A 13,194-nucleotide genomic window follows, 5' to 3' on the forward strand; every position below is an offset into this window, starting at 1 on the left:
GCCAAGGAACCCCAGCGTCTACATCTTTCATTTTCATTAACACGTGTAAATTTCAGGAACCATTTAACCTTCAGAGACGCCGGACAGAGCCCAGAACCCCGCGGGAGGCTTCGTTCCGGCGCACAGGGGGGTCGTTGCAAACGCCCAGCGGGGTAACCCTAAACGTTTAAGAGATTTCGGTCTAGCGTGCGCTTGCTCAACAAATAAAATAAAATAAAATAAAATAAATGCCTGAAAATTCCAGCAGCAGCCCAAGATGGTGGCCGGCATTTCCTTCATCCTGTCTTTCTCTCCCGGGGGATCTGCGGGCTGTCTTCCTACCTTGGCCAGCCCATCCTTGCAGGGGTCCCCAAACCCCAACCCACCCCTCCCGACAATTTAAATGCTAGAAAAACACCGTGAATGGAAGGCAGCGGGACGGTGGTCTCTGTCCTGTCTCATTTTTAAATTAAAAAGTAAATTAAGTCCCTGGAAATATCAGTCGCCTCTCTGCTTGGGACAAGACCACCGGAAGCTTCCTAATTGGTTCTGTTGGAGGTGTGGGCATCTTTTCACCTTAAGAATCTGCCCTGGGCTGCATTTATGAGCCTGAGGCGGGGGTGGCAGGGGATGATAAAAATTAGAACAATTATAAATTAAGGAAATGGATGTATTGATCTGATCGTTTTAAACAAAATCTGTATATGTTCGTGGTTATACGAGAGGGTCTCTAATATTTTTTGCAAACTTAAGAGACATAAAAGAACACATAAAATGTTTTATTATTAGATTCGGTCTTAGTGCTTATTATTATTATTTTTTTAAAAAGGACATTTTACCCTACCTTAACATATTTTTTAGTTTTTATTCTACCTGCCTTAATTTAAGAAAACTGCTCATTTACTTTCCTCTGAATACAGTTTAGTGTCATCAAACCATCGTATCCCCTAGCAGTAAAGGCTCAAAGAAAACCGACAAAAAAGCCCCCTCCCTTTTTCAAGGGCGCAAGCACCAAGGCAAGACACCCCTACTTTTAGGGCTGATTCTTCCCGCGGCCCCTCCCCCGCCGGGAATTAGGGTTACTAAAATTCCGGGTCCATGACCCCCGGCTCACGCCTTGGAAGCCGTGGGTGGCCCGAATAGGGAGCATCCACCGCCGCGTCCCCCTTCCCGGGCACCCACGCTCGCGTTGGCCCCGGGCACGCCGAGCCTCGCAGCATCAGCCGGCGCACGAGGGCTGCTGGGCTGCTTTTTCATTCATAAAATCCCGACCGGGCGGCCGCCAGATGATTTATGGGGCTGCGCGCTATCGCCCGGCGGCTTCTGTCCCGGAGGGCTCAAGCCCTGCGTGCGTCCTTGACCGGCCGAGGCGGGCCGGACACCGTGGGGGGCAGCGGGGCAAAAAGAGGCTCGCCCACTCGGGTAAAACGGGCTCCGGGTCCAGGAGGGAGCTTTCCCCCAACCCGAGAGAAAGGCAGAGGAAACTGGAATTAGCATGAGCCAATGGGGGCGCGGCGTTGTTACTAGGCGGACCGGGCAGATCTCAACGAGGAACTTCGTTGATTTCCCCGCTCAGGGACGGGCGCAAAAGTGCAAGCCCCGCCAGTGAGCGTGAAGAACCGTCCAGGAACCCGCAGGGGGAGGCGCTGGAATGTGGGGCCCGGCGGGGAGCGCCGGCCGCCCAGCCCCCACCCGGGAGCCCAGATCTGCGTTCCTCCGAGCCCCGGAGGGGGCCGACGGCCCCGAGAGCCCTTGAGAGCTGTAGTTTTTAGGAGAGTAGAAGACGCATTTTGATTTTAATTGTTTTTCGAAGAGGAAAGCAACTTTAAAAAACTTTTCTGTTGCAGTTTTAATTTTGCACTGCCTTTAAAAAACCCACCATGAACCAGGAACTGCGAATTCTGGGCTCATTTAAAGTGCTCTGCGCTTATTTCTTGGTGACCATTTGGAGACAAAGGGCCAGCGGCCCAATCGGGAGGGAAACCACATTGGTTGGAAAGGAAATGCAAAAGTAACTTCCATCACCTTCCCGCAGTCCTCGGCCCCTGGGCCCCCACTGGGGTGACACGGCCAGGGCGGATCGCCGGCCCGGAGAGGGCGAATTCCGCGGCAGGCGCGTTTGCCACCGTCCCTGGCTGTGGGAACCTTCATTCAGGCGGGGGAAGGGAGTGCGTTCATTCAGGAACCGGCGCGCCGCGGCGCCGACCCTGGGATGCACCGCGGCTGCGCGCCGCCCGGCGCGGGGCTCTGGGGAGAGGGTGCAGGGCCCAATGGAGATCTTCCACCGATGTGGACTCCCGCACCCGCCTTCCCCAGTGAGGACAGAGGCGGGGGGCGGGCGGGCGCATCCAAGTGGGGTCACCTGCAGCCGCATACCTGGCGGCGACTTGAAAGGACTTGGCTCCAGCTCCGCGAGTTTTCCGTTGTTAAGCCCTTAAGTCGTCCTGGAAAACGCTTCCGAATGAGGGCCGCGGGGTTCCGAGGACGCTCGGGCTCCCTTTCCCCTACACTGCTCTCTTTCGGGGCGCACATGGCGATCTACATGCTGCTGTAGCTCGGCCCGGCCTAGGCGGTGCGGATCCCCCGCGCCCCAAAGCCGCGGCCTCTGACCCTGGCGCCCACCCAGGACTGTCACAAGCTGGGCACCGGGGCAGCCGCACCTCCCACCGCCCCTGGCGGAGGTGCGTTCCCGCCTCTGATCAATTAATTTCAGCCACACACAGACCACCCCCGTCCCGCGAGCCCCTGTCGTCTGTCTGGCAGGCTGCTGGACACCTCTCCGCAGCTCTGAAGGCCTTCGGCGAGGTGCGCGCGGGAGTTAAAAAGCACACTCCAACAGGCGTGGGGGGCTGGCTCCCCTGCCTCCGGGATTCCGAGGGAGAAGGTGCACTTTTGGGGGTGAAAGATCCTAACTCCTGACCTCTGCCTCTCAAAACGCATCACCCGATGCCTGAGTAACACAAAACCCCAACCCCACCGGCAGGTTCCTGGCCTCTTGGCTATGTTCCTGGCCTGTCGCTGACCAAGTGTCAGCGGAGTGGGCGCCCAGGTTGAGAAGATGACCACTTACACTAAGGCAAATCGGGCGGGAGGCGGGATGGGGTGTGTGTGTGGGGGGGGGTAATGACCCAGCAGGCCATGTCCGTCCAGCGTCCTCCGAGCAGTACTGCGAGGAGTCGCGGGGCCACGCTGGTGGGAACCGGACCTTCCGGGAGGACCCTCTCTAAGGCCCCCGTTGACCCCGCGGCGCTCCCGTGCCCCCTGGGAAGAAACTGAGGCCCTCCCTCGCCTGTGGGACTTGTCGCTTGCAGACTGTCTAAAGGGAGGACCCCGCATCCCTGTGCCTTTGTCGGCTTCGTTCTGCCCTTGCAACACCCGACTTTCTGTCCTTCGCCCTGGGGATGGATGGAGGGACGGTCGGCAGTGGTGGGGGGGGTCCTTGATTATGGGGATCTTCCAAGTTCTGGGGCCCTGGAAACTTGCCAGGGGGGGCGGGGGAGGGACTTTTTTTTCAGGTGCGAGGAGGGTGCTTGCATACCTAACACCCTGCAATCCTCCCCTTGCGCCCCTCGGCCTCGCACCGCCGGGACTCGTGGCGGGAGACGGGTTTGGAGCCATTGGGAGTTATGGGCGCCGGAGGTCCGAGGGGCCGGATGGGCCGCCTCGGTTTCCAAGCCTCGCCCGCGTGCTAGTGCAGGGCTCGACCTGCCCCTGCGGTCCTGGGCGACGGGGCCGGGGCTGGGGTGCTGCGGGACAGGGGAGAGAGGAGAGGCCAGAGCGCGCGCTGCGGGCACCGGGGCCTTGGCTCGCGAGCAGCGCGGGGCCGCTCCGCGCATTCCGCGCATTCCCGCGCGGCCTCGGTTCTGCCGCCACGTGGTTGCTCTGCGCGCCGCGCTTACCGTAAGGCTTGGAGAAGGCGCGCACTCGCGGCCCCGGAGCGCATGCGGACCTCCCAGGACGCGGAGCGCAGACGCAGGGTCCCGCCACAGTGCCCGGTCGGTCCACTCCGGGCCACTCCGGGCGGATGAATGGGGCGTACTTTTTTACGGAGCGTTTTAGTGTTGGCGAGTTGGCATATTCATTTGTAAAGACAGGCAGGAAGCGTGCCCAGGACTCACTGCTCTCCGCAAATAGGGTGACTATCTGAGGAACGTGACCGAACCGGACCGGTGACCATTATGACTTCCCAGCAGTGACAGAGAGCCAAAGAGGAGCTCCAGCTGTCTGTTTTCTCCTCTTTTCTTTATTATTCCAGTTCGGTCTGTGGCTCAGGCCAGGGGCGGCTAGGAAGCAGAACCCCGGAGGGACTTAGCACAGGGGACAGCGCCAATAAGCTGGCGATCACTATGTTTTAAAAAGTCACGGAGGGCCTTTTCTCAGAGGGTCAGCCCCAGATAAAGAATGGAGCGCATCACCGCATCCTGAGCAGCTGGCCTTAACCAACAGGATGCCCTCCTCTGCCTCACGGTGCCCATGGTGATGCCCCCAGGCTTGGCTGGGTCAGAGGAATCCTGAAAACCCTCCTGAGGCTGCCACCTCTAGGCATCGGGGCTTGGACAGAGTGCTGCGGCCATCGCTGGGAGACAGGACGGGGGTGGGGGCAGGGAAGGCTGCTGGTCCCCGCCAGCCCCGCAGTGTAAGGGAAGCCTGCCCCTTTGCTCTGAACCCCGTCTCCGGGAGGGTTTAGGGAAAAAGCCTTCGCTAATGTCTGCGCCCTCATCTCCTTCACGGCATCCGCAGCCGTCAGACCCACACCCTGAAATGTTGGGCTGTGCCCCTCTCTGTCACAGGCACCGTCAGAACAGTTCCGGAGGCCTTTCAAGCTGATCGGGATAAAAATCTGCTTTTTCAAGAATTCACGCACTAGCGAGTCACTTCTTTCTCCAGATGTCAGGAAATTTGCAACCATGTTTGTGGAACTGGACGAGAGTGTCACACACAGACTACATCTGCCAGTAGCTGTGCAATCTGGGCAAATCTCTGTCCCTGTCTGTGAAGTGGGACGTGACTGTGCCTCTCCCAAGGCGGCTGGGAAGAGTAATTACGGTAATTCGCGTGAAGCAGTTAGCATAGGGCCTGGCATACATCAAGGCATTTTAAATGTTTTCATTCATGTATGTATTTGTTCTCATGCAGAATGAAGGCCATGTGATGCATGCTGTATGTGGAATTAATTAAACATTTCGCTTTATATTCAGAAAGAGAAGTTTAAAAACGGCTTCATGGTCTATAAACTCACTTTTATTTGCTGACTTGTGAGCTGTGTGGATGTGAGATTTAAATCTTAGAAAGCACTTATGAATGCATTTTTAAAAAGCTTAACCACATTAATCTTCTTCCTTCTCACCCTGCACAGAGAATAAAAAAGTTGATTAAAAAAGGAAGCACATTAATTAAGAGCATAAATGTCGACGTAAACATGAGGGACAGATAGGGTCAGCGAGCTGGGTCCTACAGGTGGAAGAGAGCCGAGAGCCTACACCCAGGTCTCTGGGTGGATGGGGCCCAGAGCATGTCACCTTACTGCGCGAAGGAGCCGCTGTCTGCTCAGGCCAAGAGGAGAGGAGCTGTGGGCGAAGTTGGCCAAAGGTGGGCCAGTGACATAGCGGCAGGAAAGAGGCATAATTGTCAAAAACCACGAGAGAGACCGAGGCTGAAGCTGCTGACCGTGGTCGGCCCAGAGCAGGACGCAGCCTGCCCTCGGGGTGTTGCCACAGTCAGGGTCGTGGAGGGGTCGGGGAGGCTGGTTTAAACACCAGGTACAGTTGTAGCCTCTTGGGGAGAGAGGGTTCCTGGACCCGCCAGCCTGGATGGCACTCTCCTGCCCCCGGGGACTCTGGGCATCCATGGTCCATCGCCCCTCTCGACTGAGGTGTCTAGCCCCCTGCTAACCCAAAGACGAAGCTGGAAGCACCCGCTGGAAAGCTTTCAAGCAAAACGCAACATCCGTGCTGCAGCTGAGCCAGCGGGCTAAGGTTCCCTGAGCTCCACGGGGCGGGTGGTCATCCCTCCAGCACGAGCCTCACTTTCTTTGGCCTTGGCGAGTCCCAAGGCTGCCACAGCGAAGGACCACAAACCGAGGGCTTAAAAGGACAGACGTTTATTCTTCACAGTCTGGAGACCAGAGTCTGAAACTCGGGTGTAGCAGGGCCTCGCTCCCTCCGGAGGCTCCGCGGAGGGTCCTTCCTACCTCTTCCAGCTTCTGGGGCTCCGGGTGTCCCTTGGCTGTGGCCACACCCATCCACTCTCTGCCTCCCCCTTCCCTCGGCCTCTCCTCTGGGTGTCCTCTGTCTGTGAGAACGGCACTTGCCATTGGATTTAGGGTCCATCTGGGTGATCCCGGATGGTCTCGACTCAAGATCCTTAACTTGATTGTATCTGCAGGGACCTTATTTCCGAATGAAGTCGTGTTCCCAGGCTCTGGTGGCTAGGTGGTGGACATCTATTTGGGGGGTGGGGGGTACCATTCAACCCGCCAGAGGCAGAGATAGGGAGAGGGATGGCAGGGCTTTGCGGCTCCTTAAATAGGCAGTCGGATCCTTTGATATGCCAAGGGCTTGGTTTGAGTCCGGCCCTGTTTGTCAGCTCTTTGGGGGCAGCGGGACGGGACCCAAACATGCCTGAGTTGTGGTCTCTGTCCTCCAGAGGTTTCCCCCTAGAGACCTGAGAAATAACGCGTGGAGAAAATACTTTTTATTTTTTAAAAGAGATAGAGTTCCTGGCCAAATTGGCGGGTGCCTTCTGCAGGTGCCCACGACCCCCGTCTTGCCCACTGCCTTCCGGAGGGGACAGGTAGACGTGACGGGCAGCACGATTGCCAGCAGGATTCAGAGGAGGGGCGGGGGGAGAGAAAGGCTTCACCCAAGAACCAGGAAGGGCAGAAGCGGAACGGGCAGAGATGGAGGTGGTTAGAGGCGGATGTGCCTAAACGGCGAAGTCTGAACAAGTCCCAAGTTTTCCTCCAGCACGAGAACACAGCGCGCAGAGTGTGGACCCTGGAACCAGCAGGCTCCAGTCCCAGACCTGCCACCTCCTCTTTGTGTGGCCTTCACCTCTCTGAGCCTCAGGGTCCTCACCTGCAAATCGGAGTTGACAATAGTGTCAGCTTCGCACTCACAGGGTCTTCACAGAGGCCATGCGAGTTGGCGGAGGTCGGGCCGGCCCAGAGCCAGTCCATTCCCAGCAGAGACCCACAAAAACCCCGCACTCTGAAACTGCGGGTTCATTAAGTCACGACCAACTCATCTCTCCATTGTTTTTTTTTTTAATCAAAGGCTTTTATAACTGCCGATGAGATCGGCATGTGATAAGCGGGGTTGTTTGCTGGGTGGATGTGCTTCCAGCCAGCGGGCAAGATGTCTGAGGTTTTCCTTTCAATGCCATTGTGTCCTCCGTGCTTCCTGAGATCAGTGACAGGTCTCAGCGTCCCCTCTGCAGCTTCCCAGGTTGGAATAGCAGCCGAGAGAAAGAAGCCACCGAGGGTCCCCAGGCGGGCGCAGAGAGCAGGGCGGGCAGCCACCTGGGAGCCCTCCCCGGCCCCTCCCGGCCTCGCCCGCCCCCTGTCCTTGCATCCTGATGCCTGAAGCCTCGCTCGGAATCCACCCACCTGCTCGGAATCCACCCACCTGCGAATTCCCATGCCGGCTTCAGGGGAATGGGAGGGGCCAGTTTGGAAAGACGAGAAAGATGAGGATGGTGGTCAGGAGGGTGTGACTGCGAGGCAGGGACAGGGCCGGAGAGATGGGCGTCTGAAGGCCGGGGCTGGGCGGGCGGGGAAGGCAGGAGGAGAAAGGCCAGCCAGGAGCCCACCCCGGGAGCGGCCCCTCTCCCGAGACGGACACTGACATTGACGCCCCCAGGGCGGCCACTCGCCCGAGGTGGTTAGGGTGTCAGGGCGTGTCGGCCGGGGGCGTCCCCCCGGCCACGGCCGCCCAGAGCCAGGCCACCGCATCGGAAAGCTCAGAAATGCTCACACCTCCGTTGTTTAGGAGTTCAGTGTCCTCCCTGCCTCGTGTCCCTCGCCAGCGGGGACCTCAGGCTCCTCCTTTGTCAGGGGTGAGCTGGGGGAGATGGGCCCTCACGGGTCGGCAGAGGGTTGGAGCCAACGTTCAGCATCTGCGGTTTACTTCCATTGAACGTGCATGATCCCCGCTCCCAGGGAGGGTGCTAGCAGGACGTGTGGACAAGCCGGGTCTGGCCGTCAGGTTCTAACGTGAGGCTACAATGAGTTGCCATGGAAGGCTGGAGAGTGTGCCTCAGCTTCTCCACGCTCACTCGTGGCAGCTGGCTCAGAGAGAGAGGGAGAGGGATGGAGAGAGAGAAGGAGGAAGAGAGAGACGGAGGGCAGGAGGGAGGGAGAGAGAGAGAGAACCCGCTCGGCACGGAGGCCGCGTGACCTCGTCGTGGCCGTGACATACCATAAGTGTGCCACACGCTGTTGGTCACACAGACCAGTGCTGGACCAGTGTAAGGGGACGGCGCACGGGGTCGCAGAGCCTGCGCCGGGCCGGGGTCGCTGGGGGCCATCCTGGAGGAGCAGGGGCCCGGTGGGCCTCCAGGCGCTGGCAGTGGGGAGAGGGCCGTGGCAGGGGCAGTGGGCAGTGAGCAGTGGGTGGCGGGCGCGGCGGGGCCCCCGTTGTGCTCCACTCCGAGGCTTCATGTGTCTTCACTGCCCCCGGGAGCTGAACTGCGTATGGTCTGAGAGAAGCCGCGGCTTCCTTTTTCCGACGTGGCACCTGCTCTGACCACCTACAGAAAGGCCTAGCCTTGCTCCGCAGCGCGCAGTGGTCCTTAGGCCAAGGTCAGGTGGACGGCAGGCGTGGGGCTGCGTGCGGACTTCCTGTCTTCGAGGCAAGACCCGAGTGCAGGCTTCACGGAGCCCGCCCCGCCCTTGGCTGTGCACGCCGACCGGCCTCCCGCTGCCCCGGTGCCCACCGCCACCACCGCCCAGCCTCCCCAGGGGCTCGTGGAAGGATGCATCCCAGGCAAGACCTCTCTCTGGAAGTGCTCGGAGTTAGAACACCTTGCTCTGAGTTCCGACACAGAGCTGGGGTGCAGGGAGGTAGGGGGGCTCGGAAAACCTTCAGCTCTCGGAAAACCGAGCGCCTCCGGCTGAGGTGCCCGGACGCGAGCGTGGGGCTGCGTGAGCGCCAGACCACGGGAGACCCTGTGAAATAACGGCCCGGCGGGCGGACCCCGGCGCCCTCAGCTGCTGCCGGTGTCCCACTGGCCTCGGGCCCCTGACGTGCGATGCACAAACCCCCTCAAAAGAATATGAACAGGAAAGAGAAGAGACGGCTGGGGGGCTCTGCCGAATGCGGGGAACGAGCGTGTTCCCCTTTGCAGAGGGTGTCGGCCGTCTCCTCGACCCTGATCAGGGGAAGTCGGTGTCTGCGGGGGCGTTCGGCAAGAGGCCTCTGACTGGGAGACAATTTTGTGGCTTCGGCCTGTAATTTGGGTTTGAGGGATCAGGCACAGTGGATGTGATACACTTACAAACCTCTGCCCGTGACCCCCATAGGCAGCCACCAAAGCTGGCCTTGCAAACGCTGACTCCTGAGGTCGGGACCGACCAGGAAGGCTGTGTCCTCCAGGACTGGGGACACGAGCCCCGTCATGGCTGCCTTTGGAAATTTGGAGGTGCCGATCACTGGTCTGCTCACCGTCTGGTTCTGAGTGCACAGTGCGTGGGGTTTTCGTTTCTGTTAGACGTGGGTGTCTGGGTTCATCCAGGCCCCCGACGTGAGCCTTGTAAGGCAGGAGGGGCCCGTCCCACCCACACACTGTGGGGCTTGGCACAGGTACATCGGACCAAGGGACGGCCATTCTGGGTTCAGGGTTTGTCTCAAGAGATCTTCCTGATGGCTGGGGTCATTCGAATGCTGCCAGGAGCGCATGGGTTCTTTTTGGCTAGTGACCGCTTTACACATTTTTCTCACTTCTTAATGGATGCCAGAGGGCTGTTAAGAAGATTAGATCAGGGCAAAGACGCTGCTGCTGCTGGCTCAGGGCAGGGGGTGTGTGTGCTGTGAGGGTCCTGCAGTATGTGCATGTGCATGGGCGCGGTATGTGCACACATGCAGTGCATGTGACAAAGGCAGTGTGCATGCAAGGCAAGGCAGGTGTATGTGTAAGAGGTGGTAAGGCAGGTGTGGGGCAGGTGTGGAAATGTGGGAAGGGGAGGTGGGGTGAGGGAGGCACGGGGAGTGATGGGTGATGGGGATGGAGTGGGGGTGGGGGAGGTGTCACTATCCGCAGCCAGGGGTTCCTGCCCTCTCTGTCCCTCCAAGGCCCCCCTGGGCCTGCGGTCACCGCCGTTGCCCTGTGGACATACGTTATACGTTGGCATCTATATAGCGTTCGATGTTCTGGTTTTATCCTCGTTTCTTTGGTGCAACCTTCCCCCGCCATGTGACCAGATTGGGGTGAATTCCCTCTCCCCCTCTGTTTGGCTTGGAGAAAGTTGGCAGTTTTCGTATGGGAATGCTTTCTGGGGAACGGGAGGCCAGCAAACCGGCGGAACCTGAGACCGAGCAAGCCATGAATGAGCTCACACAGCGCTCACTTCCGACCCTAACTCGCGCACAGAGGGGATCGGGGGTCAGTGGGTCAAGCCAACACCATCGGTGGAGACCGAGCTCCCGTCACTTCTCGTTTCTAAAGCTTAACGGATTCTGCAGACGCCGAGCGAGCGCCAAGCATACCTTCCGGACTGACTTGGGCAGGCCATGTGACTTTAGATAACGTCTCTGGACTAGAGATAAAGCAGTCCGGCCCGTTTCTCACTGCAACAGAGACCCCTGAGCGGTGACAACCGAGGACATGGGACCCTGGTGGCGAGCCACAGGGCTCGACTTCTGTTCCCGTCTTTGCGTAGTGACTTCAAGCAGAAGTCTGAAGAGCCTGCTTGTGTGACTGGCAGACGAGAGGGAACTCACCCTCAAAGGAGCCTCACTAAACACAGCCGGTGGGGTAACCTGTCCTAGGCTGGGGCACACTCAGGGTGTTCCGTTTTTCACTTCTGTAAATAACAACCTTATACAAAATACTTCTCTTGATCCCAACGCGATTTCCAGTAGCCTAGTGCTCTGTGAGATGTCAATAATGGCATCATCCAAGAAGATTCTTCTGAGGTCAAATTAATTGGGTAAAGACTCCATGCGCGGGAGATGACAGGGCACATTCGCAGAGGCACCGAAAAGTTCTGTGGTACAGACCCATGCCTGTTTGTGACTAGAACACGTCTCACGTCACGTCTGGTGACAACCTTTCATGGGGTTCCGGAAACTCTGCCTCAGAACCTATTTTCCTAACGTGATACTAAAAAGCATAAATAGCTTGTCTTCTTTCCCTCGATGAGACAAAAAGGCTGTCAGGACACTCGCCAGACTGACCCAGACTTCGGCGGATCCCGGCAGGGTGTCGGGCGGCGGGGGGCGGAGGGTAGTGTATTTTTTCCTTAATCCCTGCCCCCAATTTTGTCTTACCATTTAGGTTTTTTTCAGCTGGACTCGCAGGAGTTTATGATGCTTTGTATTTTGTAGAATTTATTTCTTTCATTGCTGGCGAAGAAGCTTTGCATTGTTCCATGCGACGCTTTATCTGGATTTTCTGGCGTGTGAATTATATTTTCTTCTTCGTCTCGATTATTTGTTAAGTCGAAACTGGATATTGATCGTGTGTAGTTTCTAGCAACACTTCGTATCCATGGAGAGTTGGCTTTTTACTTGGGCCGATCACGTTTCCCCAAGGCCGTCGCTTTTTTGTATTTTATCACACACGTGATTACATAAGATTTTTCCTTTATTTTTACATGTTCGAACCCCTGTGTCTTGTCTGCGATGGGATGTTTCCATTTTCTTTTGTCGGAATCTGTTTTCTGTACCCAGATGGGAAAAATGCCATTCTCCTTTCTTCTAGCTTGTGAAAATAAACCTGAGATAAAGAACACACGCGTTTTCTCATCATTCAAGTAGCACATGTTTATGACAGAAAATAAAAATGAGCAAAACCAAGAAAAACATAAGCGCCTTCGATATCACCATCGGACCTAACTCAGCATTCATATACAGTTTTCGTATTATTTTTCGTATTATTTCGGTTTTTATTTTTCGCTTTAATGTTTTCAAATAAAAATTTTCAATGACAATTTTTACATAAAAACCTTTCATCTGTAATTGTTTGAAGTGCACGGCCACACACTCGCGTCCGTGCGTGCATACACGGGCGTGGGCACGCACACGCACGAGCCCACGCGTACTTTCTTCGACAGGAACTTTGGGTTTTCACAGTTGATCACATTCCGTAAAATACCAATAAAAAGCCCGTTTCATGTGATGTCAGGAAAACCGGCCGTCCTGACCGAAAGGCCCGATTCGTGGCTTTTGCTGATGTCCGTGGCGCGCACACTCCCACGTGGCCGATTTCAGGTTCTCCACGATTTAACAAGTGGATTACAGATATTTTGAATATTTAGCAGTCGGCTCTTGTGTGTGGGCCGGGACTGGCTGGTCATCTTAAGTCGCTTCTTCCTGACAGGAGTGGCGTGAAGTTCTGTTTTTTCGTCTACCTTTTTTCTCCTATTAGGGAGGCCATGGCCTTCGCGTAAGTGTGTTTTGTCCCCGAATAAATGGATACTCGATTACTTGATTCTTTATTGTTATTAAAATCTCTTATTTTCCACGCGCCTTCCAGCCGCACGGTATTCACGTGAGATGCTCTTTGTTCGTAAACATGTTTTCCTGTGTACCGTCCCCTCCGGAACTAATTCGCCACCACTTTTGGTGGCTTTTCTAGTTCTATAATAACGACTAGAACAAAGCTGATACTTAATGCCGCCTAGCCCTACATTTCCACGTTATTTATTTTTCTTATTAAATAGCTTTCACCCACATTTCTAGTTTTATATTAAACTAAGAGTGGTCACTGGACGGGGCACTTGGCAGAACGATCCCGATTTTTAATGCTAATGATCCATTAATTAAGGAACAGTGGCTTTCGGGTTTAAATCCACAACTTTCATCATGTTTAGAATAAAACCTGTCCTACGAATTTTTAAATAGTGAATGTTTTCAAACGCTTCCTTGACACCTATCGAGACGATCAAATGACCTTTTACTAATTCTCACGCTAATAGGATAAATCATTTTCCTGCGTATTGCCACCAACGCTTTCTTGGAGTAAACCAAACTTGGTTGCTGTAGACGCTTTTTTTTT

At 56.2% G+C, this 13,194-nt stretch overlaps 1 protein-coding gene across 13 annotated transcripts in view; it reads left to right on the forward strand.

Annotated features, from left to right (window-relative positions):
* The window catches only part of LTO1 (LTO1 maturation factor of ABCE1), a 241,480-nt gene that overhangs the window by 28,132 nt on the left and 200,154 nt on the right, over positions 1-13,194 (forward strand). The window contains exon 4 of one of the 13 annotated variants that reach the window (XM_039840607.1): positions 4,770-5,363. The exons of the other annotated variants lie outside the window; for them this stretch is intronic. Coding sequence (XP_039696541.1) covers positions 4,770-4,806 — 37 coding nt within the window. The 3' untranslated portion in view covers positions 4,807-5,363. Of the gene's footprint in view, positions 1-4,769; positions 5,364-13,194 lie in introns of those variants that run through there. 13 annotated transcript variants of the gene reach the window in all.

The sequence above is a fragment of the Pteropus medius genome, unplaced genomic scaffold (genome assembly GCF_902729225.1).
Source record: "Pteropus medius unplaced genomic scaffold, Ma_sr-lr_union100, whole genome shotgun sequence".
In the NCBI taxonomy this organism is placed as follows: Eukaryota; Metazoa; Chordata; class Mammalia; order Chiroptera; family Pteropodidae; genus Pteropus; species Pteropus medius.